The 24,047-nt window shown below is 30.4% G+C and overlaps 4 protein-coding genes across 9 annotated transcripts; 1 reads left to right on the forward strand and 3 right to left on the reverse strand.

Moving 5' to 3' along the window:
* Window positions 1–169: 169 nt before the first annotated feature.
* On the reverse strand, window positions 170–4,170 carry LOC105673007 (armadillo-like helical domain-containing protein 3). Of its 4 annotated transcripts, none has more exons than XM_067356757.1 (11): window positions 4,062–4,170; window positions 3,277–3,459; window positions 2,834–3,119; window positions 2,488–2,621; window positions 2,163–2,373; window positions 1,747–2,041; window positions 1,442–1,659; window positions 1,049–1,281; window positions 852–978; window positions 418–758; window positions 170–311 (listed from the first exon to the last, which is right to left on the reverse strand). In XM_067356757.1, exons 2-11 carry the CDS (start codon window positions 3,421–3,423, stop codon window positions 219–221), a joined length of 2,085 nt encoding a protein of 694 aa, XP_067212858.1. In that variant the 5' UTR covers window positions 3,424–3,459; window positions 4,062–4,170; the 3' UTR covers window positions 170–218. The 4 variants fall into 4 exon arrangements, with proteins under 4 accessions (XP_067212858.1, XP_067212859.1, XP_067212856.1 ...); XM_067356758.1 differs by lacking the exon at window positions 4,062–4,170 and adding an exon at window positions 3,806–3,966 and having other exon boundaries at window positions 484–758; XM_067356755.1 differs by lacking the exon at window positions 4,062–4,170 and adding an exon at window positions 3,806–3,966.
* A 178-nt stretch (window positions 4,171–4,348) lies between these two features.
* On the reverse strand, window positions 4,349–7,392 carry shop (shopper). Its single transcript, XM_012368210.2, has 8 exons — window positions 7,044–7,392; window positions 6,260–6,886; window positions 5,992–6,178; window positions 5,790–5,915; window positions 5,295–5,487; window positions 5,013–5,213; window positions 4,880–4,939; window positions 4,349–4,794 (listed from the first exon to the last, which is right to left on the reverse strand). The coding sequence occupies exons 1-8, from the start codon at window positions 7,082–7,084 to the stop codon at window positions 4,553–4,555; spliced, it is 1,677 nt and encodes a 558-aa protein (XP_012223633.1). The 5' UTR covers window positions 7,085–7,392; the 3' UTR covers window positions 4,349–4,552.
* Window positions 7,393–7,837: 445 nt separating this feature from the next.
* LOC105672998 (coiled-coil domain-containing protein 186) lies at window positions 7,838–13,335 on the forward strand. Of its 2 annotated transcripts, XM_012368317.2 has the most exons (9): window positions 7,838–8,195; window positions 8,558–10,148; window positions 10,298–10,568; window positions 10,781–11,184; window positions 11,274–11,812; window positions 11,926–12,188; window positions 12,459–12,482; window positions 12,685–12,834; window positions 12,977–13,335. In XM_012368317.2, the coding sequence occupies exons 1-9, from the start codon at window positions 8,096–8,098 to the stop codon at window positions 13,049–13,051; spliced, it is 3,417 nt and encodes a 1,138-aa protein (XP_012223740.2). In that variant the 5' UTR covers window positions 7,838–8,095; the 3' UTR covers window positions 13,052–13,335. The 2 variants fall into 2 exon arrangements, with proteins under 2 accessions (XP_012223740.2, XP_012223741.2); XM_012368318.2 differs by lacking the exon at window positions 12,459–12,482.
* On the reverse strand, window positions 12,931–23,993 carry Adar (Adenosine deaminase acting on RNA). 2 transcript variants are annotated; one of them, XM_067356753.1, is made up of 8 exons: window positions 22,900–23,993; window positions 21,312–21,382; window positions 20,582–20,642; window positions 19,604–20,434; window positions 19,113–19,498; window positions 18,707–19,001; window positions 18,440–18,630; window positions 12,931–18,337 (listed from the first exon to the last, which is right to left on the reverse strand). In XM_067356753.1, exons 1-8 carry the CDS (start codon window positions 23,213–23,215, stop codon window positions 18,239–18,241), a joined length of 2,250 nt encoding a protein of 749 aa, XP_067212854.1. In that variant the 5' UTR covers window positions 23,216–23,993; the 3' UTR covers window positions 12,931–18,238. The 2 variants fall into 2 exon arrangements, with proteins under 2 accessions (XP_067212854.1, XP_012223706.1); XM_012368283.2 differs by lacking the exon at window positions 22,900–23,993 and adding an exon at window positions 21,456–21,885.
* Between the last annotated feature and the right edge of the window lie 54 nt (window positions 23,994–24,047).

The raw sequence follows: 24,047 nt of genomic DNA on the forward strand, positions 1-24,047 counted from the left end.
TGTCTTTTTTAGGACGTAAAACTTTATAAGAGAGTTTATCTGAATGGGTTCAATCCCAATATTCTTTTTCTCATGATTAAAAAAAAAATCTTTAAGAAATTTAGAAAAGATGCCGGTTGGAAACTTAGGAAAAGAAATTAGGAATTTAGGAACATACATTACATAGTAATACAATAACCAAAATGTTGAAAATATATTGCAATATATACGCTTTTACATTATGAAATATTTGAAAGCTCTTCTAATATAGTTTGCGTATCTAATGTATTAAGATCTATCGAAGTTCGTGTATCCACTATCACTCCAGTTACCTGTGAAAATAATAATGTTTAAAATATATTTAATATTTATCAAATTTTAATGAATATATGTATGTATATTATTCTTATGTCACAAGTTTTATATCAAACAACTTACCATATACACATTTGGATGGCATACTGGGAGATAAAGTATATAAATTAATAGATTCTGTTTAATTACCATTTCCTCAAAGAACGCAGTATGATTAGGTTTTTCAGAGTATCTCTCGTATTGATCCAAATTATCCTGTAGTTTTAAAGCAAGACTGTCATAATTTTGTATTATAACAGCTAAAATTTGTTGTTCCGTTGGTGTGGATAAGCTTTCCTTCGCTAGCCAAGCAGCTATTTTTGGTGGGAAATGATTTACTATATCTCTCACATTGACAAGAGAGTTCGTTAATTTGAGTGCGTATCCTTTATACTCGTACGACTCACTGGTTGAATACCTAAGTGCTAAGATATTTCCACATTTTCTCATGATAAAATATCATTCTTTCATTTGTGACATTAAAAAAATTTTTACATCTACTTTTATCAGCTACTTACCCATAGCATTTAAATTAGTAAAAATAAGTCTCATACGAATAATTTCGTAAAATAATTCATCATAACTGTTGGGTGATGATAGGAATGTATCAGCATATGTAATAAAGAAATTTAAAATGTTTACCACCTATTAGAGAAATAGAAATATTATCTTGTTTGATTGTACAACAACGCAGTTCCTTAAGTATCTTATTTACCTGAATAGCTAAAGGAAATATGTTCATTTTCTTGATAAGATGGCTTTCATGTGTCGTTAAAAATTTCAGTAGATTGATTAACGCGGTCCAAAGATCTCGCCATTGATAACCAAGCCTAACGCGACATCTTTTCTGATAACACAACAGCCTTTGTAAAACGCCAATACATTGATGATATAATTCGAGAGGAAATTTCTTCATCATATGCGATGTTATGAACTCGACGAGCAGATCTATAATTTAATAATACACACAAATAATCTTTGTCATAATACATTTAAAATGAAGCCATATAATATTTTATAAGCTTGGACACTAAAGCCTGTTTTAATATGATTTCTATTGCACTCAGAAAAATCAACTGCAACTTCTGCAACATATACTGAAACATACCAAGTAATGTAGCTGCAAGTGGTTGAGCGGGTGCTGCCTTATCCTGCAATTTTCTATGATGCATGGGCACTCTGTGTAATTGAACTCTGAATGCTAAATTCGCATCATGCATCAAACTGTTTGCATACTGATCTTCCGCGATACAGCTTAATATTAAAAAACATAACTTTACATTATTCATTATGGCCTCTGTTCTAATAACTTGCATAACTATCGAACTGTAACACAAACAGATGTTTCACAATTATTAAATAGTATATAAATTATCAAATATTTAGTAATTTTATTAATCTCTATTTTCTCACCAATATTGCAAAAACGTTGCCAGTAAATTGAACGGCTGAGCTAGCACATCTGGCGAGGAAGCACCAGGGGCCACTGCGTTTGGGCCCAAAGTGTTATTCGGTGATGGAGGTGCACTAGTATCACTTTGCGTGTAGGCCAAAGTAGTTACAAAATTACGATTTAAATGTGTCGCCTCGTAAAGAGCCAACAATAAAGCATTATTTGCACGAACTTGTTGCGTTTTTGTTTCTTCTTCTCCGACAAACATACTACCGACTATACTAGTTAGTGAAGACAACCAAGACGTCTGTATCTCTGAAAATATCACATTATATTACTGCCCTAAAAGTCATTTGCGCATGATTGTACATCGTATTATATTAATATCAATATAGAAGATACTTTAAAAGTCGCCCATTCCTTTACTCTTCAATACCTGCTCTTTGTTGAGCAAATTGTCGGCAAAACTCTGTTAATGAACTTGATATAGCTTGTCCATATCCATTAAGAGCTAACTCGTCGTCCAAAATTGATAATTTAACGATATAGGGATTTGCACTTTCGTATTTTCTGTAGTTGACTAGAAGCGTTAATAACAAAACTGCGTCATGACCATGACGATTTCTAGCAGCTGTATCTCTCAATAACTATGCAATAAAATAAAATAAGCTATTGTTAAAATAAGTTTAAATGTGTTGCATTTATAAAAATTTCACTTGAAAAAATGTAGAAAAATAATAACTCATAAATGTTTAACATACTTGAATTAATGATTCAAAAACACTGTTTAGCATCACATACTCCAGTAAGGTATTTTGGCTGATATTATCCATACCGGTAACTATTATTAACAATAATTTCAGGCACAAAGCTTTTAAACTATCTGGATATTCGCCTAAAAACCAAATTTTTCTTATTATTTTTTGTATTTTATACAAAATATTTTTAGATTATTAAATTTTCTAGAATCAAGCATGTTTAACAGAATTATTTAAACTTTCTGAAAAAAATGTCTGCTATGTAATTAATAAAAAAAAACTCTACAATTATGTATAATCCAAGTAAAACATAATAGTTATATTATGATATTGTTGCTACATATTTTACCTGTTAAAAAATTATTGCAATGTTGCATTAATGTTGTCATCCTTTGCTCAGCAGAATCAAAGCCTACAAGAATGTCTATTAAATTAAATCCATAGTCTCCTTGATTGGCTTTCTTGTACATAGATTGGATAACTGCTGCTAAAGTCTGCAGAGCATATACTATTCTAAATGGATGCTCGTCAACTAATGTGTCAACACAATGGCACACCAAAGCATTTAGATTTTCTTTACTAGCATTTAATTGTTCCGATGTCATATGTAGAATTTCATTTTCGATATGAGGTACCTAAAACATTATATTATGCATCTCTAATCAACATAAATTACATAGATATCTTTTATCGATCATATACTTAGTGTTGCTTTAAACATTACTGTTTTAAGCAAAATGTATTTAATATGTTTATTGAAAAATATACTAATAATATATAATAAAAATATACCATAGGTTTAATGAGAAACAGTTCATTCCAAAAATTTGGGTGAGCTAATGTTAAATCTTCTCCTTTGAAAAAACTCTCATAGATTGGTACTAGTTTGCATTTGTGTTGACGTTTGGCACCAGAGCCGCTCCTTTTTCTCATAGCCATTGGTATAGTAAATTACTTTCTGCTCATAATCAGAATCTAGAAACACATTTAGAATTAATTGTATTATGAATATAATTTTTCCATAACAACAAATATAAGATATTCACAACTTTCTATTTTTCTAGAATTGATTTCTAAAAGTTTGAGAGAAATATTATATATCTTACATATTTATTCAATTTTCTTCTTTCAAAGTAAAACATTGATACATATATATTTATAAAACAAATCTCAGACCTTATTGTAAAATATGCATTTAAAACTTCAATATAATGTTACAAGGTCTAAATAAACCAATTTTAAGATCTATTGTGAGCTGTTATCAAATTGTAGAATATGATTAAAAATAATATATTACATATTAATCAGAGTTAATTCTCACCAAACTTTTTAATACTTAGAAGAGTTATGTATCATACGAATAATTAAAATGTAACGGAGAAAATTATTGTTTTGTAAAAATATATGGTTAAAAATAATATTTCAGGTTAGGGGACCGCCCTGTCACGCCACACTAAGCTAAGTTAAACCTTCAATATCAAGGACGATGTAAATAGAATATTCTGTTTAAAAAGTGAAGCCAAAAGTTAGCAGTTCATGAGTAAGAGAAATAGTTAATTTGTAAGTGTTTAACTCACTCTCTCTTATAACAAGATGTCACTTTTTTTAGTTAGCATTTTGCGGCCTCTTACTATAGGTCAGAGCGAGATAAAGACTTGTAAACCAACTATCTTTCTCGGTTTTAAATTGCCTTCCCGTTTCGCTTTCAAAGTATATGAGATAAAATATTTGTATATACAAAAAAATGAGTTATTTTTGATAGATTTTTGTAAAATGTTTATAAAAAAAATTAATAAATAATACAACATGCAAGATATAAAACTCATGATTGCAGGGGGATTATTTATACATAATCTTCACAATATTCCCTTTTCTTATAAAATTTTATTTTGTAAATTGTATAAGTTCGTAAATTGCACATTATATTTAGTAATATAATCAATATACATTTTTCATAAACTTTTATAGATTATTTCTGAATTTTTAAAGTAAAAATTTGAAACAAATAATTGATAAAATAGTAAATATGTAAAATGTAAATAATTGATAAAAAAAGTAACAAATTGATTTATTGCTTTAATTTAACTTTAACTATGTGATATGCGTTGCACAGCAATCCTCTAAGATTATAGATATTTGTGAAACTTTCAGGTTGAACATTATATGCAGAATCAACTGCTTTTGCCCAAATTTCAGTCTCATTAACATTTTTGTCAACAGGAAGCTCCACTTTCCATAATGACCAGCTCCAGTGTCGACTTTGTTTTGCCTTGAGATCTTCTGTCAAATGTGCTGTGTGCCATGTCTTTCCTTTAAATAGTAAGAAAAAATTGTAATTAAAATTTGAAAAAAATTGATGAGTTAGATTGAATTAGTCTCATTACTTTTTTCTTACCTTTGTCATTTGTTACATCGACACGAATGATCTTTCGACCACCACCAGACCATGCGTAACCTTAACAAATCAAGTTTATTATTTTTATGATTTATAATAACGTTGCATATAATTGTCTCATTTTTATCTTTACCTTTCACTTGTATTTTTCCATTCTTAACTTCAACTACTTCTGAATTTTGTGGATCGCATATTGCAGATATTACAGGCATTTCTTGTATCGCGGGCGACTTACTAAAATCTACATTGTCCCAATCTGTGCTTGGTGAAAATCCTTTATAGTCGCCCTGTTGCCACTGTGACTGACTTTCCTTCTTTGAAATACAAATTTTACCTATTGATTAAATATTTTGAAGATTGTAAGTACATGTTCAGTAGGTATGTGCAATCAAATTAATTTTGAAATTTTCCATACTAAGCCATTTAACATTTCTGGCGCCAACAACACCAGGAACAATTACTCGAATCGGAAATCCATGATCTTTGCTTAATGGTTCACCGTTCATTTCATAAGCTAAAATTACATCTCCCTTCGGATCCATAGCTTTGGCAATAGGAATACTTGCACCATATGGTGTGCCAGATGGATCTAAATCGTATCCTTCAAACTGTTAAAATGAACAAATGTCATCAATGCATTTTTAATGCAGATTGCTGATTATTTACAAGTATACAAGATATATATCACAAGTTATGATTCTATTTCAGAGGAGAGACTTTCTCTCAACATTTGATATGATAACAATTGAAACTAGAATTAGAAATATAAAAACTAAACCAAATAGAAAAATATTTTTCTACTTAATTTCTAAAAAGTAAATTGAGCTTACAGTTGAGATAAAATACATAACTTTTACAACAGCTTGCAATTCAAGATAATATTATAAGTTATTTTTTCTGAAGAAAATACCTGAACATGATCAAATTCATCTTCATTGATTCCTAAATCTTTTAATACGTCACACAATCGTGCACCAGCCCATGTTGCATTTCCAACAGCACCAACACTCCAGTTGATACCTTTCAATTTCTTTACCTATGAACAAATTAAACAATTATATAAGTGCTTGTTGTTAACTTGAGCATTTCAAACAATAATTCTTTAAATTTACCTTTGACATGTCTGAACGTCTGTTTCCACCACACATGACAGCAGCTGTTACAGTATATTTTTTATACTTTGTTATTGCTTTAAAGTCAAGTGTCTTTTTTATTTTTTCTTCTATCGCTAATTCTAATGTGTAATCTTTTAAATCTATTTCTGGCACTGGTAAATGATTTCTAACATAAAAAAGATCACTGAAAAAAAAATGCAACATTAGCATACATGTGTATAAAACATGAATTATGAAGAAAAGTAATTTGTATATATATACTTACACTGGTGTAAGAAAACTCTCAACCAATACTGTAGATGGTGGTTCCGCACAAAAAGGTTTACTACCATTTACTATTAAAGCTTTATGCCTGCTAGGTTCCTTTGCATATGGATCATGCAAGTCGTTTTCATCATTTTTAGCATCTTCTTCTGATATATTACCTATTCTCATGGATTCTAACAATGAATATATTTCAGATGTTTTGTGATTTGCAAAAATTGACCAAAAGGGATCTATTGAACTTCCCGCTGCCATCATGATTTTTGACGAACCACCTGGATGTTTGTCTACAAATTCTGTTATATCATATACACCTTCTTTAAAGGTAACCCAAATACGATTTTTTTTGTTATCATGTATTCTTACTTCTTCTAAGCTATAAGTCTTTAAATCCTTCCGAAATTGACCACATTGTACATTTTGTATTACATTAAGAGCATAAACATTTCTTCTATGTTTAGAAATGAAATAAGATATGCCTAAAACTGATGCAGCAACAGCAACATATGTTGCATACAACATAATAGGATCTTCTGTATTCTTGGAAGATTCATATTTTTTCCTCGTAGAAGATTGTTGGTATGTAGAATAATCTTTTATAAGAACTTGTAACGATGGAATCTGTGATCTGCAATGAACAAATTAATGGAAAGAAAATTCGTAAAAGTTTAAAACGTTATTTATATAGAAATCCGTTATGTTACAAATATCAAACTTCTTAAAAAAATAATTAAGACACATTATATTTTTTTATTATTAGAAAATGATAAAAATAATATAAATACCTTTGTTTTATTCCACAAAGTATTCTCCAATGTAAACTCATACTGTTTAATTTGATAGTAAACTATTTAATATTGCATTCGATACAATTTGATAACACAAATTCGTGTTTGTTGATATACACAATACATATGTCTTTAAGAAATGTATAAATATGTGTAAACATGAATTGATCATGGAACTTGCTTATCTTATAACCCTTGTAACAAATAAATGAAGTTTATCCATGTTATTGCTAAACAGGCTGTTTGTCATCAGCGCTGCAGTAATGAATACAGTAACGTATTTTATGGGCGCAAAAATCTTGGGTGTTGAATCAAAATAAGGGATTTTTCCAACTTTTTGATAGGTTTACCCAATAGTTACCTATTAATGAATATCAGTAATCCTTACTCAGTGATTGAAATACCAAGTAAAATTACCTCTATTGTTATTACCAAGATGTAATTTTACTTGGTATTCCAACTATCGAGTAAGGATTATTGATAGTTATTATTAAATAACTGACGGGCAAACTTATCACAAGAAGTTGGAACAATAGAAACTAAAAGAGATTAAATTACGATAAATAGAGATAAATTAATTAATATATTAATATATTATTTAATATTGAAGTATGAATATATAAATTCAAATATTGTAAAAAAAGATATTAAAGAACAAAAATTAGAAATATATTCAGATAATTTTTAGAAACTTTCAAGCAAAGGGCCTAACAGTACCTTTTATTTTAATAAAATATATACGTTACTAAAATATGCTAAATTCTACGCATGCGTAAAAAAAAATCACATGATTTGGGAACACTGATTGTGTTCCCAACCTTCAGACTGCTTCAGACAGTTTGATAATTTGTGACAGCTGCAAGCAAAATTTATGTGTAATCAATTTATATAGGTTATTTTTTCATTTTGACAGAAGACTTCGCAACTTGTTTTTTTATGGTGAAGGAAGAAATCAGTGGATGTCTTCAATATCGTTTATTTACACTTGTAAAATTCCGAAATAATGAGATAAAATCAACTTTGCATACCGATTAGGTATTTCAATTGAGATGGGTGAAAAATCGAAGCTTCTTGATGGCGAAACAAATTTTACTGAAAGATATGATGGTGCTGATTTTATTGCAAAACAAGACGTTCAATTAAGTAAAGGTATAAATTAAACCTCAAAACATATGTTTTATTTCAGCATATATGTGTCATATGTTACAAGTCATTGTACAGTTTTATTAAAATTTACTTGTTTTCCTCAACTAAATATTTATTATCATTAGTGAAAAAAATATGTTGCAAAAGATGACATAAAAATAATATCTTTTCTCTATTCCTTTCATGTTCAATGTCACTTCAAATTTAAGAAGAAAAGTATATAACTCTATGTGTCAAAATAAAGGTTGATAGTTATGTTTATTTGTATATATGCATGCTGAAATACATTACAATAGCGAAAAAAAGTATTAACTCAAAGATGTTCTTATTTTATTTAAAGCATAAAAATTTAATTTTATGTCCAGGAAGAAAAATGGAGGATGGTGCTTTGCAAGTTCAAAATAATTATCATGCAAGTAACATGTTCAGAAGTAAAAGTGACTCAGCGTTATCAAGGAAAAACAGTGGAAAATTAGTGAAAGATAAGATTATCTTATTGAATAGTTTTGGTGCTGACAAGTTTATTCACGTTCCTGATACAAAACTTCAAACATGCCAGTTATCTAGTAGTGAAAGCTGCCTTTCATATGATGATAAAATTACAAATGATGTACATACGTATAAAAATATGACACCATGTATCGATGAAAAAGAGACACTATTTAATCAGTCGAGCAAAATGAAAATTCCTTTATCAAGTTTACAGTGTTCTATAAACAAAGAAATGATTAAAACATGCCAAAATAATCTGCCAGAAGATAAACACGATAACATTAATTTTAAAGAACAGATTGGAGAAAATAGTCTACCAAAAGTGGAACAATCTTATCAAGAAATAATGAATTCACAATTACAGATAAATGATAAAACTTTGATTGAGAAAAAACAAGATGAGGAAGATTTATCTAAAAAGCATGGAACAAATTCAACTCTGACATTAAATACTCAGATGCGAAATAATTTAATATCTCGACCGTCACTAGCTGATGATAGTAAACTTGTAAAAATGTCTTTTCTAGCGAATCCGATAAATATAATGCAGTCAAATGTTCAGCTTTTAAACAAAAGTCGTAATTTTTTAAATTTTATCACGGAAAAGTCGACAAATATTATGGAGAAAGCATTACTACCACAGCATTTAGCAATGAAATATAATCATATATCAAAATCTATCGAAGCTGATGCCATGAGATTTTACACTAATAAAGAATCTTCCTCGAGAGATGTAATATCTAGCTCAGATTTAACAAATCCGAACAATATTCTGAATGTAACGAGTTGCACTGCGAAACAAAGGCATGACAGCGGTGAAAATAAGTCGGATAGTGTAGTAAATAGTGAAAATGAAATAAGCCCATCTGTACATCTAAAAGACGGTAAAATGTGCGAAGATTTTAAGAAGTGTGAGGAACAATTGTTACATAGTAACATTTTTGAAAATGAAATAGAGAAGACTGATGAGAAGTATATTTTTCAAAAGAATGACGTAGATAGATTAAATTACGATATTATCAATGAAGAAGAAAATAAAACTCAAAGTGATTTTCTGCGAACGGAAAAGTTGCACAATGACACGTGTAAAGAAGATTCATCTGACACTTTGATAGATTCAAATATTTTAAAATCTAACTCATTAGAACATCCCTTATATCTTGCGCTATTGGAGGATTATACCAATTTAAAATTCAAGAATTCGAACTTATTAGAGAAAATAGAATATTTAGAGAACTCAAGTCAGTCGGGCAAATTATTTCAAGAAACTCAAACAAATACAGATGCATTTGCCTTACAAGTGAAGAACTTAGAAAAAACTATAAGTAAATTAACAGCTGATTTGAACGCGTCACTAGACACACAAGAAGCTTTAAAGCAGGAATGTAGCACAGTTAACAAAGAGAAGGAAAACATGGTTATGAAATATGTAATTAGCGAAAAACAGTTGATTGATATGCAAAGGTATGTATAAGAGAAACAACTGTATAAATTAGTCATATTAGGAAATTTTGGATAATAAATTAATTTTTTAATTTTTAAATTGCTTTATTGCTGAACACATTAACTTGCGAATATTTTATAAAGTTTAATTCACAACAAATGTAACACAGGTCGAGAGATTGCGCGGAACGTAAAGTCAAGGAAGTTCTAAAGGATCAAGAATTGTTACAAAACAAATTGCGCCAATCGCAAGGTGAACGTACAAGAATATGTAACATCCTGGATGGAAAATGCCGTGAAATAGTTGATCTACAAAAGGAAACGGAGAGATTAAAAGAGGATATCAAATTGAAAGAAATCAAACTAAAGTGGTCGGAAACTAAAATTAAATCTGAAAAGGAATTGCAAAAGGACACTCAGCAGGAATTAAATAAAGCTAATGTAAAGTAGAATGCAATTTTGTTTTTTACGTAGCTTAAGAAGAAAAAGAATTATTTAAACATTCAGTCTTTTTACGTATAAATTGTTATAACTATTGTCAATTTTATATATATATATATATATATATATAGCCATTGCTTCAACATTTAATTGCTAGTCATCCTTAAAGAAATTCTAATGGAATATCAATATTATTTAGATATATGTTACAGATGGAAAAAAATAATATGAAAGAAGAATGCGAACATATACGCCGTGAAACGCAAGAATCAATTCGCAAATTTCAGCAATCCGAAGAGAACAGAGCTGTAACATTAGATCAACAGCTAAAAGAGCATCAGGCACGTTTGATCTTAGAAAGACATGTTACAAAAGATAAAGAAACATTAAGGCTTCAGTTGCAAAAAGAATTAGAAACGCTGAAATCTAAACAACAAAACTTAACCGAAGAAAACAAGAAACTTAATCTGATGGTTCAAGAGTTTGAGAAAGCTCGATTGAACAATGAAAGTAATTTAAGTAATTTACAAACTATTGCGAATCAGCGTCAGGAACAAATCACTGAATTATTAAACAAGGTTTCGCAGTTAGAAACATTACAACTCCAATTGCAACAGTAAGTATATTACAATGATAATGTATTTCTCACAAAGTTAAAAAAGATATGATATAAAGTTTTAATTGTAAAATATTTTATTTTTATAGCAAAGAGGAGCACATAACATCGGTCGAAACTCAAATATTGCAATTACGATCGGCTAACGAAGAATTACGATCCGACATGCAAGCATGTCGTCAGAAGGAAGCGGATATGTTGGATTTTACGCAAAAGCTAACGGATAAAAACGTACGTCTTCAATCCGAATTTACTGCAATTCAAACGAAAGCGAATCATCTTGAATCTCAATACGGCCCGCTACGTGAATGTATTAATGAATTAACTAGTAAAGTGAAAAGCTTGGAAGAGAACTTGACGCAAGAACGAAAGAAGAGAAGAGAGGAGTGTGAGATTTTAGCTAAACATGTCGCTGAACAAACTCAACTTGCGCAGAATTTGTCTCAAAAATTAGAGGATAGTCAGGGTGAAAATGCAGTACTAAAGAGAAAGCACCAAATTTCTATAAAGGAAATGACACGAGAGTTGCAACAGTGTCGTAGAAAATTAGAAATGTACGAAGCGGCATCTCCTAGTAATTCACTGGATATTACGTCCAGAACTGGATCTAATACTTCTTTAAATGCAGGTTTGGTATTAAAATAGATTCGAATAAATCTAAAAATTTTTTACGTCACGAAACAGTTTGTATATATATGTAATAATATGTTTTAAAATTAAATTAACTTTTTTTTTTCTTAGGCGATACGCTGAATGGTGCCTTATCGGATAACAACGCTAACGACGATCATATTCACTCTTTAGAACCTAGTAAACAAGTGCTAATGGATCGCATTATAAAATTGCAAAAGATAAATGTAAAAAGGGCTGAAAAATTAGATTTTTTAGACGAACATACACAAACATTGGTTGAAGAGCTACAGAAGAAAACAAAAATAATACAAAACTATATTCTAAATCAAAACTTTGGGGCCCTAACGTGTAACGAGCGAGATAGACATAAGGTAAGAAATTTTTTTGTTATTAATTTTACCTCGCAATATATAAAAATTATATTACTAAGAGTATAATTTTGTAATTTAATTTTACAATCTTTTTGAATCGATGTAAATTTTATTCGAAACAATATTCCACGTGTAATAATCCTTTTAATGATGAAAGTAATCAAATAATTCAAAGAATCATATTCGCATTTTTCAATAAATGATAAATTCAAAAAATAAGCCCGTCAAATTTTATTAATAATAATAGACATTCATTTTTTTCAATTCAAGCATATCAAAAGCAGAAGGGATACAGTAAGTGTGAGAAAATGGATTCTCTATGTATTCGAATATGTTAAAAAATATTGTTGAGCGATAATTCATTAATTTACCCAATGTCTCAGCATAAACAATTTTTTTTTTTTTAATTTCTTAAACCGAAAAAAGATAGATATTTGATCGGAATCATTAAATAAATTTTATTTGCTCTAATTTATCTTTTTGTTTAACTCTACAGGCGGAATTGGCACGGCACGGAGGCATAATGGCATCTGTTTATAATCATCGGGTTTCGGATGAGAATATGACTCTAGAACTTTCTTTAGAAATAAACCAAAAGTTACAAGCGGTTCTTGAAGACGCGTTATTGAAAAACATCACTCTAAAGGCAAGTATTTAAATAAAAATCAAAAATAATTAAAAAATATAATATCAAGTAAAAAGCATGTCGTAAAAATTATCACTTTGTTACATGTAACACATGTATTGTATAATTTATTTATGTTTTTCATTTTATATGATTTTTACAGGACAATATCGATACATTAGGTAATGAAATAGCAAAATTAACAATGCAACATCAGCAAAAACAAATTGAAAACTAGTGATTAGTTGTTATATATGTAAGTACATATATATATACACATAAGTATTATATATTATACACTGGTGCAAATGTTAGCAGTATTCCATTTATTGTTATTTTAACCTAAGTTTATAGCGGACAAGATTTTTTTATTTGTTGTCGTTATATAGTTCGGTAATGTATACACACAATATGTAAATATTACTTCGTCTATTCTTCTTAGATTTAATGTTTCATGTATTCGGGATTTGTAACATAAGAATACAAAAATAATATATCGATGAATAAATCTGTATTATATTCTATCGTCTACGTAAGCGATGCTAATCTATGGAGTGTGTTTTGTTGGAATCTTTTTACATCTTACTTTCTCTTAAAGAACTTTGCAATTTTCTTTGATTGTTTATAAAGACAGGATTCCATTCTGTCCAGAATTTCTCAGGTTTCTGGGTCGTCGAGGTATCTTCTTCAGTTCTTCAAAGACTACTTTACAAGAAGAATAATTTTGAATATTTGAAAATTAACATTTTTCCATTTTTTTTTAAGTTCTAACAATATTATGAAATATATTTCGGTAGTGATTTTATTAGAGAACAATATGAAGAATAAAATATATCACATACGCATAAAGAAGTCAGCTACAATCATGAATTTAAAGGCGGTCACATTGCATTTTTTACGCTAGTCATCTCTTATTCCTGTTGATAATCGCACACGTGGAAATGTATTCGTAAATGCTAGAAGAACCAATTAATGAAGAGATTAAGGATTAGCCATCTGTCCATTGAGTGGAAGATGTGAAGAAAACGCTACAAATTTGGTAAATAAAGGTTTATTTTGCAAGTTCAACTAGATTATTTTAGTTTCTAGATTACTTATATCTAGAGGCACTAGTCAAGCTTAAAATCTAGCCGACTACAAATTCATATTACACTCGACAGTTAATACTTGATTTATGCTCAGGAGCATAGTACGTACTTGAGCGTATAACGAGTTTAAGATTGTAATCGAAGTAAAATTGACTAAACCTAGTGATCAATATCTCTAAACTTACTTTGAGTTGTATACTTTAAATTTTTCAAGGGGGAGGTGAGCGATTATATATTATTATATGAGATTCTACCATATCGTACGATGCGATAATAAAATGCAATTATATCTGTACATAAGATAATTGCAAACTTGCATTATGTGATGGAAGAAGAAATCAAGGAAACTAGTATTTAGCTTTCCTCTATGAGATTATTATTACTTAATGAAAACCACTATAAAACTATGCTCATTCTTTTTGTTTTAAGATTTGCATTTTTAAAGATAAAATATCACTTAGTGCATAAAATTGCCATTTAATGCCTTTTCATAGTAGCTCTGGCATCTATCACCTATAATAGCTAAAGTCGATGACTTTTCTTTTTAAATAATCGGTAATAAAATCGTTAAAATACTATCGGTATTAATGGCAATCTAACATCATTAATAATAAAATTGCCAAATTTAATACTTGTTATTTTGAGTGTTTTATATATATATATATATATATATATATATATATATATATATATATATGTGTGTATATGTATATACATATATATGTTAAAGGATTGCTATAGAAATAGATCATTGCCTGTTGGAAATTTTATGGTATATAATTTCTTTATAAAATATTGCAATAACTATTTATACTGTAATGAAACACATCATTCTCAAACTTTAATTTGAAGGTATTTATTTCTCCATACACACAGTAACCCGCGAATGAAAACTCGGATAGATTTGGGGAAAATCCTTTTTTCATTTTAACGAGTCATGTAAGCATGAAAAATTTTCAAATACCTTCGTATTTTTTTTCTAAACAAGCGCAACCTTGGATAAACATATAGAAAAGTTGCATATTTCTCTATTTTTTGCTTAAATGTAATTTCTTCCAAAGAATTTGGATTATTTTTGGACTATTTTTATTAGTTTCAAACAGGCATATACTTTTTATGTCCAAATCCATTTATTATTACTTCATAATTCTTTTCGCACTATTATAAGATCGAAAAAAATTATGAGATCTATCATTAAAGGGGTTTATGATCGATTTAGTGGTGGAGAAATAAGTAATACTTAAAAAATACAATAAATGAGGTAATGAGGTCAACAACTGTTATAATAAAATCGGAATGTTATAAATGTCTTTTCACATTTTTCATAAAATATAAGGTGCAAGGAATAGAGAATAAAATAAAAATTGTTCAATATCTCGTGAATTTTCAACTAAATAATAAGGAAAATAAATATAATTCTCACAGTGTATACAATTTTTTAACGAACGATAATTTTCATGCGTCGAATAGAAAATAAATGAAATTGAAACTAATATAAATTCTCGAACATATTTCTACTTATCGATTAATAGGGAACGCAAATATTTTAATTACAAATATCACATAAACACTTGATAATGAAAGGCGTATTATCCATTAAAGAAGTGCGTCGCAATTATGTTACAATACTATATCGCGAAGGACAATGTAGTATAATAACATAAGTAGTTAGGACATCCTTTTCATGGTTAATATGATAAAGCCTTCACTTACCAACGCACATGTTCACATAATTGCGCAGACAAATGTATTCCATTCGCAGCCGCTATATTTCGAAAAGCCGACTGTATCGTATAATGTTCTTAACACAAAATACAAATAAAAAATAATGAATAATAAATAATGACATAAAAGCAAAAGTGCATATAGAACAATTTGGCACAAATATACGATTCATCACATTTTAATATACGACGATCACGTTTTAATTCGAACATACGCAAACCAAAATTTTCATTATCACACGCAATCAATGTATATGCATATAAAAAATGCGCGCAATAAAAAAACAATTTGATTAAATGTTTGTTTAAAAAAAAAAAAAATGAGAAAAACTTCATTCAATTATTAGTATTTTATATAATTCGGTAATTTACATAGGAATTTTGCATATAAATATGTGACTGATCTCAACAATAATTAAAAACCCAATACGTGCTTAATCTCGGCAATGATTAAAATAACATAAAGAACATGCGATAATTTAATATAAAATCGATTGCGTGTGTTACGTATGCTTATTTTCTCTCTTTAACTCTCACAAGACTTTTTTTTTAAATATACCTATTCAAAAAAATAATACTTAACTGTTCACTACAACAAAACAAGTAGAAAAGAAAAAGCATTTGTTTTCAAAATAAAATTAAATAAGTTCTCTATACAAAACTGGACCTGCACCGGGCAGTGTGTCACTACGGCAGAATTGCATCAATCATAATACTGGCACAGTGAGGCAATGACCTTAGGATTCTCTAAATATACTATTAATAAGTTATTAAACGTAGTTATCTGGAAAACTATGTAATCATACGTGCTGCATTAATTATTATCATATTCCTTATATACCATCCACTTCCATCCGTTTAATTCCTACATTATTTATATATATATATATACTGAAAGTAAGACATTGAAATGACCGTGGACAGTTGCAGATATTTGATATAATCTTAATTCACGATATCAGATAAAATTCTGTCAAGATATTCATGAAAAAGTACATCTAAAATGATTATATTGATACCTAATTTGGTTTTTCATATTTTCCGCGCAAAATAAAAACTCAATACCTGACACACGTATTTTCCATTTGAAAAAAGCAAATGCAAAAGCATTGCATGTTTTATTTGAAAACATGTACTTCTTTCTTATCATTATCATTAATCATTATTTTCTGTTTAGATGCTCATTTTTTGTCAAAATGCGTTGACTATACTTTTTCTTCTGAATACTTTGCAAAAATTTTATCAGGGTTAATGTCGAAAATTAGAATTCTGCAGAAACGTGTTGTAACGAAATACACGGATATCCGTTACGATTCTAATACTACAGCGTGCGCGATTCGTTCTTAATTCGCTGTTAAAGAGGTCTCTACGCAAACAATATTCTTTGCTGTAAGAAACAGATTGAAAGCTAACAATTAGTAGATGCATTTCCGAATGCAATTTTAATTCTAGCGAGAATAATGATCAACGGGGACGCTATATATCGCTGTTGTAACAGAGAGAGTTATTATATTATGCAATTGTTATAGTTTGCTATTATTCCGTCCCCGTTCTGTTTTCCGCTGAATGTTGGAATGTATTTGGTATCTTTTACGATTAAGACCCATTTTTCAGATCTGAATCCAATCACAGCCGTTGAGGATGCAATGTGTCGCAACTTAATTCGTTGCTACGATATCTAATGCCCTACAAAAAGATCTCAGATAGCATTTCGTTAACTTATAGATAACAAAGTTCCGAATTTCAGAAACTTTGAGATAGAAATACGCAAAATCTCGATTGAGCCTCATTAGCTTTTGATGCACTTACGCAAAGATATGTTCATTGTGTATGATACATGATGTTCGTGTCATGTGCGCATACAAGTGCGTATTAGATGCATTTATATTGAATGATAAATTACAATCGTGTTGAAAAAAATTGTGTGATTGCTTGTCATAAAATTTGCGTATCTCTATAGCAATACGTAAAATGTTATCTGAGGTTGAAAGTACGATGCATTCATATGTAAGACACTAATGTTGCCTCTTACAACTATTTTAATTCAATACTACTCGAAATAGTTTTAAAGATTGGCCATCTACATTGTGGAAAACAGATAAATAAAGTGTTTACAAAATGACAAAATTATTTCGCGTAAAAGAATTATTTGTACAGATACTAAATTTTTTTTTCTCCTTTTTCAGATAGTGCATCAAAATTAGGAAGGTTTATGAAGAAGCAATATATGACGAACCGTACTAATACTAATATTCCATAAGGATATGTGCTGAATCGACCTTTTGTCAATAACTATCGCTATTGATACGTCAAAATAATATAAGCGACAACACTTTGCACTTTGCTGCACTCGACTACACAAAACAAAGTTGTTATTAATTAAAGATAATACATAATACACTATGAACACGACAAATATACTGAGATCATAGGGCGCAAGATCAAACATCCGCGAGATCCTACGATTTATGCTTTACTGATACCAAATTCTGCCATATCATGACACGCCGAACGAGCGATCTATTTTGCACTAGGAACTACATATTCCGTGACTTGAGCCTCTCCATTATTTTTCGTAATACTTTTAATACTTGCGATGCTACTTCGATTTAGTCAGATATCGACTTCGAACATATCTTGCTCAATCGGTTTTTTCACCCAACTTCCAAGCTGTGCTCTCACAAAGGCATCCTTTAATTGGCGCTTGGCAAGCTATTCGAACAAAAAAGAAGTGTCGAAATACGCTGCGTAAGAAGCACCGATTATGTCTTAGAGAGGTACTGTTGCTACTTCTAAAATAAAGCAGTCACTTACCGAATAATCTTGTACTGAAGATTTTGCGTCAAGATAATGGCGACAACGATTTTCATCGACATCATCTATGGTTTGCAATTTGCCTAAGAGATTAAAGAATCTTCTGAAGAATGCTTGTTTAGATATTCTAGAAGGTTTCCCCAATTCATCTTTACCAGTTGTACAATTTATAACTTCAGCTTCGCTCTGTCCTGAAATATGTAACAACAAAAAATGTATATATCTTGCATCTTTTGTTCGTGAAAAATCAAGAACACATATACGAACCAATCGTCCAATTGACGCTGTAATTGGGCGCTTTCCCTGGCTGCCTAACTTCGGAAGATGTGATGAGACTCATCAACGGTTTGTTAAGTCTATACGGTGGTGGTAAACCTTGAATAGTATTTTCGATACGGCCACACACTGCTCTATACATGTGACTCGGGTTCAAAAGACTGCCGAGAACAATGCTGTGGAAGTAAATTGGCTCGATGAAGTGGCTTAGAAGTGCGCCCTGCACACCAAGTACGTTCCATCGAGCTATTTTGTCCGAACACGACATCGTCAGCAGTCTTTGACCCTGAAATTAAACAAAAATGTCTGTAAGAAGCAGTGAAAGAGTCTTTTTTTACAAAAATGTATTATCGAATATGTATGTGTCAGACTTCAATGGATGTATTATGGTATGTACCATTAATACGCCATCCCAAGTTTGAATACCCTCGTTGCTCTTTACGGGAATAGTCCCTTCGCCAGATTCAATCTTTGTACGTAATTGACCTCTAGCTCGTCTATTGGGATGCTTGTCGATGGACTCGTTTTCTTCATGAGGCGAGAAAATTCTCGCATCTCCACAGGGGGCGGTATTTATGTATAAGTGAAATTGAATTCCTTGCTTTAACTTGAATCCTTTTTTAGCCGGTTCGAGTATCGATTCAATACTCATATCCTCAGTATGCAGCTCTAGTTGTTTGTACAAATATTCACAGAGACACCTCCGTGCTACCACTTCCGCGTGACAGTCGTTTACAGCACCACCACTGACGCTCAAGTGCTCGCCCGAAACGCATTTCGTACCTTTTGAAAAAAAAAGTGATATTTTATAATAGACGTTTAAATATTCAGAGTTTTGTTTAAATACAAAACATATTATAAATATAAAACAAGTTTATGTTTTTTTACCGGTGGTAACGCATATTAGTTCCGCGTCCGCTCCCTTCGTTTGTACAATACCAGCTAAAACTTTACGTCGTGCGTGTTGCGGTTTGCTTTGAATAAGTTCACTAAATTTTTGGTTCACCATCTTGCCAATTTTGTCGGCTAGCATTTGCGGCAAAGTCATTTGTTCTTGCCAGTGCGCAGAATTAGAAAAGGAATTAGGCAAGATGCGAACAGGAAGTGGTATACAAAACGAAGAACTGTGGACATTTCGCAATTTTGCTAAAGCGGCCTTACTCGCCGCTGCTTTTGCCAGTTTCTTGCTTGGACCAGTTCCTTCGAATGTCTCGCCATCGATAGTCACTGATATTGTGAACTTTGCGTAACTCTCTCCGTTATCGGATATGCAGTTATATATAACGCCTGGATATAATTCGTTGATCAATGCCACTGGACCTTTATCTAAAAACTTAGTATTCTTTGGCTCCTGCGTTAATGTTTTAAATGTATGGACAAGATGATTATCACGTTCTGTTACATCACTCGTAAAATCCGGCTCGAGAGGCACAACGGGCTGGCAAGTATTGATAGCTTGATGAACCTCAGGTGTGTTTCTAAACTGGATAATATTCCGTAAAGCAAGCTCAGCGGCTGCATGTTTTGCCATCTTCTTGGTACGCCCTTTCCCTTCGTATGTCTGTCCATCGATTTGTACCGCAATTGTGAATATTGGAGCATGTGTTGGCCCAGTTTGTCCCACTACTTTGTACGTGGCTCCAGTTTTTAGTTCGTTTAATGCACATACTGCGTTTTTCGGTTGTGGATTTTTATGACGTTTTCTTGCACTAGTAATATCTAATCAAATAATAAATTAAAATTTATTATTTCAATGTTATAACAAATAAAAAAAATAATAATTTTTATTGCATATAGAAAATTTGATATTCCTAAAATGACCTATATAGAAATACAATATATGAAACATAAAAAAATATCCATTACCTTCTAGATCTAAGTCCGAAGTTCTTTTCAAGATAGATCTCGGTGTATTTCCTTGTCCCATCTATGAGGCAAATTTATGAGATAATTTATTTCATTAAGCAAATTAATCGCTTTTTTTTCTTTATTTATATATACATACATACATTATATATATATAAATGTATCAGTTCATAGTTTGTTACTTTGCACTTATCAGAAAAGTTTTTTCTCTTTAGTTTCATAGAAATGATAAAAACCTACTTTGCTTTATAATGGGCAAATATTTATTGTTTAGATATTTTATAAATATCAAGCTTCTAATATTTGAATTTTGTAAAATATTAGCTTGTCTGTTATAAAATAAGTAGGTTTTTATCATTTCTAAGAATTGATATTTGATATGTATAAAGTAACAAATCAATACATAGTAATTTAAAAAGCTGCTTAGTGATTAACATAGTCTTTGACTGCTATAGTAAGTTTCTTGCTAATTTATTGTATAATAAGTATAATTTATTGCTTATATATTGTAAGTTTATTTGCTAATTTTTTAATTCAAGTTTTACAGACAAGAGCATACAAAATTTTTATCTAATATATTACAAATTTGCTCACATCTGTCAAATAATATTCTCTATAATAAATTTTAAATTTTTTCTCGTTTTAAAATCGAAGTTTTAAAATATGTATGTTCATTATGACAAGTGACAAGACCAAATTTTTCACTCAGGATTATTAAATTTGGACTTACCAATGCTGTGTGTCCGCTCGGCGAATTTTCTAATGTATTACCATTGGCAGGAACCATAGGTGTATTGCATTCTGAAAAATTGTACATATAAACAGACAAAATATTGCGAGTATATCCAGAAAAATCAATAGAGCCATTTCGTACTTGTCTGACTCGATTGTTGGTTGTTATTTAACAATGCCAGTCCAGTTGACATTGTGCGATCTTATTTTAAAAACCCGGAAACACACAGGCGATTGCCGAGCGTTTGCGAGACGCCGTACACTATGCACTACATCGATTTTAATTATTCTGTGAAAATCCGCAGCGCCATACCGTTTTTTCGCATAATCAACCTAACCTAAGCTTTGACCTATCCCTTCCTTCCTTTAAGTGCAATTAACACAATTCTTCGAAGCAATATCGTTGTTTGATGCCACTATTGGAAATATATGACGCAACATTTACTTATAACAGAATGCTTTGCAATTTTTATTCATAAGAATTTAATTTCACCGTAGTTACGCGTATCAACCGAAGCACTAGCCAGTCAGTAATGGCTTTAAAATGGTGTCCCTGCTTTAGGGCGCTAACTTGACAAAAGGCAGGTGCAGCTGGGAACGTTGCACAAGCTATAAAATTTTTTCACGATTCTTGAGATAAAACGGATCTCGGATTAATTGTGTTTTCAGCCGTTTCCCGAATCTATCATGTTTATTTATTTTTTATTAGTGATATTTTATATATTTTTATTATTTATTACTTTATAAATGTTGACTACCGAATCTCAGGTAGTTAATTGTACTTCAAATCTTTTCTTTTTGTTTTTTTAAGGAAAATGTAAACTACATTATACTCTAGAAAACAGATGGGGGTGGAATGCTAATTTGCGCCTTTGCTAGAGCCGATCCTAGCTTGCGTCCTTAATTACCCTTTGCGCAATGCAATGCGCACATGTGCAAAAAGGAGATGCATCCGAATGGTCGATGTTACCTGATTTATCACGCTTGTAAACAATTTTAATTGAGATTATTTTCTTTGTTGAAATTTATACAATTCCTGTGCACAAGTTTAATTTACCAATCCGTACTTTATATATCAACGTCGCGTTTTCGACAGCCCTAAAAGAATTTTTTAACCGAAAGAATATCTGGCATTCCTCGATTACTTGTAACTTCTCTTGTTTTTAATGATTAACTGCTCAATTATGATGTTACGTATAAAATTAGAAAAATTAGACGCACTAGTCGTAAATATTATCACTATATTTATACTATATTTGTAAACAGCATAGTGTTACAAATAAATGTAATATCGTAATCAACATTTCTGTAAATTTTAATTATTTTCAATTTTTGGATTCTTAAAATTCTTTGCACCACTTTTAATATATTACTATTATAAAATGATTCTAAATTAATTATTTAATACTCAATATCACAGTTATATTCACTTTTTATTTTGTACGAGCTTATTAATTATAAACAGGAAAACTTCAATATGTTTTAAAAGCATTTTTCGTAATTTGTCATAATTAACAATAACAGACTGCAAAATATGTATTATAGTTTATAAATAATAACATAAAGAATCTTTCTTTCTTACTTACCGCATAATTTGTATACTTTGATTATAGGCTCAACGTAAAAGGTGTTTTGCAAGCCACGTTGAACAATTTCGTTGTATGTAATGCGAAGAATATCCAGATCGGAAAATAATCCTCGATTGAAGCACTTCTTAATTGTACGTAAGTCCAGATGATTGATTAAAAATTGCAATTTCTTCAATAGATCTTTTCTCGGAAGATTCCGTAGACGATAACGCCACGCGGCATCGCACATTCGCGAAAAATGTAGCGAACGTTGCACTAATATACGCGTCACCATAATTACGATTTCATACAATTCACTTTCTTGTACACGCATCTCATACACTCGAAACTGAAGTGATTGCCGTTTAACGGAATTTAAATTTTTAGTTGTATTCGTGGTAATAGTAGAGTAACGCGCGTTATTATTATCGTGGAATTTATCTAAAACGTTGCTTGCGATAACGATAACGGCAAATTGATACGATTCAGTATCTCGTTTAGCGTTCGGGACGTGTAAAATCACATCAATTTGCCGCTATTGTTATAGCAAACGCTATTCTTCGATGATTAACAAGCTTGTAATTTCGTCCACGAGCACGAATACCTCACGCACATCACCTGAAAGGCGATATGGCTCATAACAGCAATGTAAACACATACCTACCATCTTCTTTTCTAAACATTCCACGTAAACACTATACCTGTGTCATTGCTCTGCCTACTTTTACTCTTTAGTTTACGGCTTCTAATATAAGTTGTCCTGAGAGACGATGTGACAAAAAGCATGGCTATTTTTTCAAGCATCAATACTTAATCAATTAACAATAGTTTTTTTTTTTGGATTCTCGCAAACTGCTTTTTTAAGATTGCGTATTAATAATCAGCAAAATCTTATTTTATAATTAATTGCGCGATTCTTACTTCTTTTATTTTTGATAAAGTGAGAGAAATCTTGAAGTAATTATTTCTGAACAAATTCTGGATAAAAAGAATTGTTTTCAAAATTTTATATTTGTTTGCAAGTTTTTTTTCTGTTTAATATTATCTGATTTTTTTTTTATTACGTTAACTTCTTACATGCAGAAATTGAAATAAAATGCATTCCATTGTGGCGAACAAACTGCAGACAAATTTGCCGAATCGGCAAATAGCTTATGCGAGTATTT

This window comes from Linepithema humile, chromosome 6 (assembly GCF_040581485.1).
Source record: "Linepithema humile isolate Giens D197 chromosome 6, Lhum_UNIL_v1.0, whole genome shotgun sequence".
NCBI lineage: Eukaryota > Metazoa > Arthropoda > Insecta > Hymenoptera > Formicidae > Linepithema > Linepithema humile.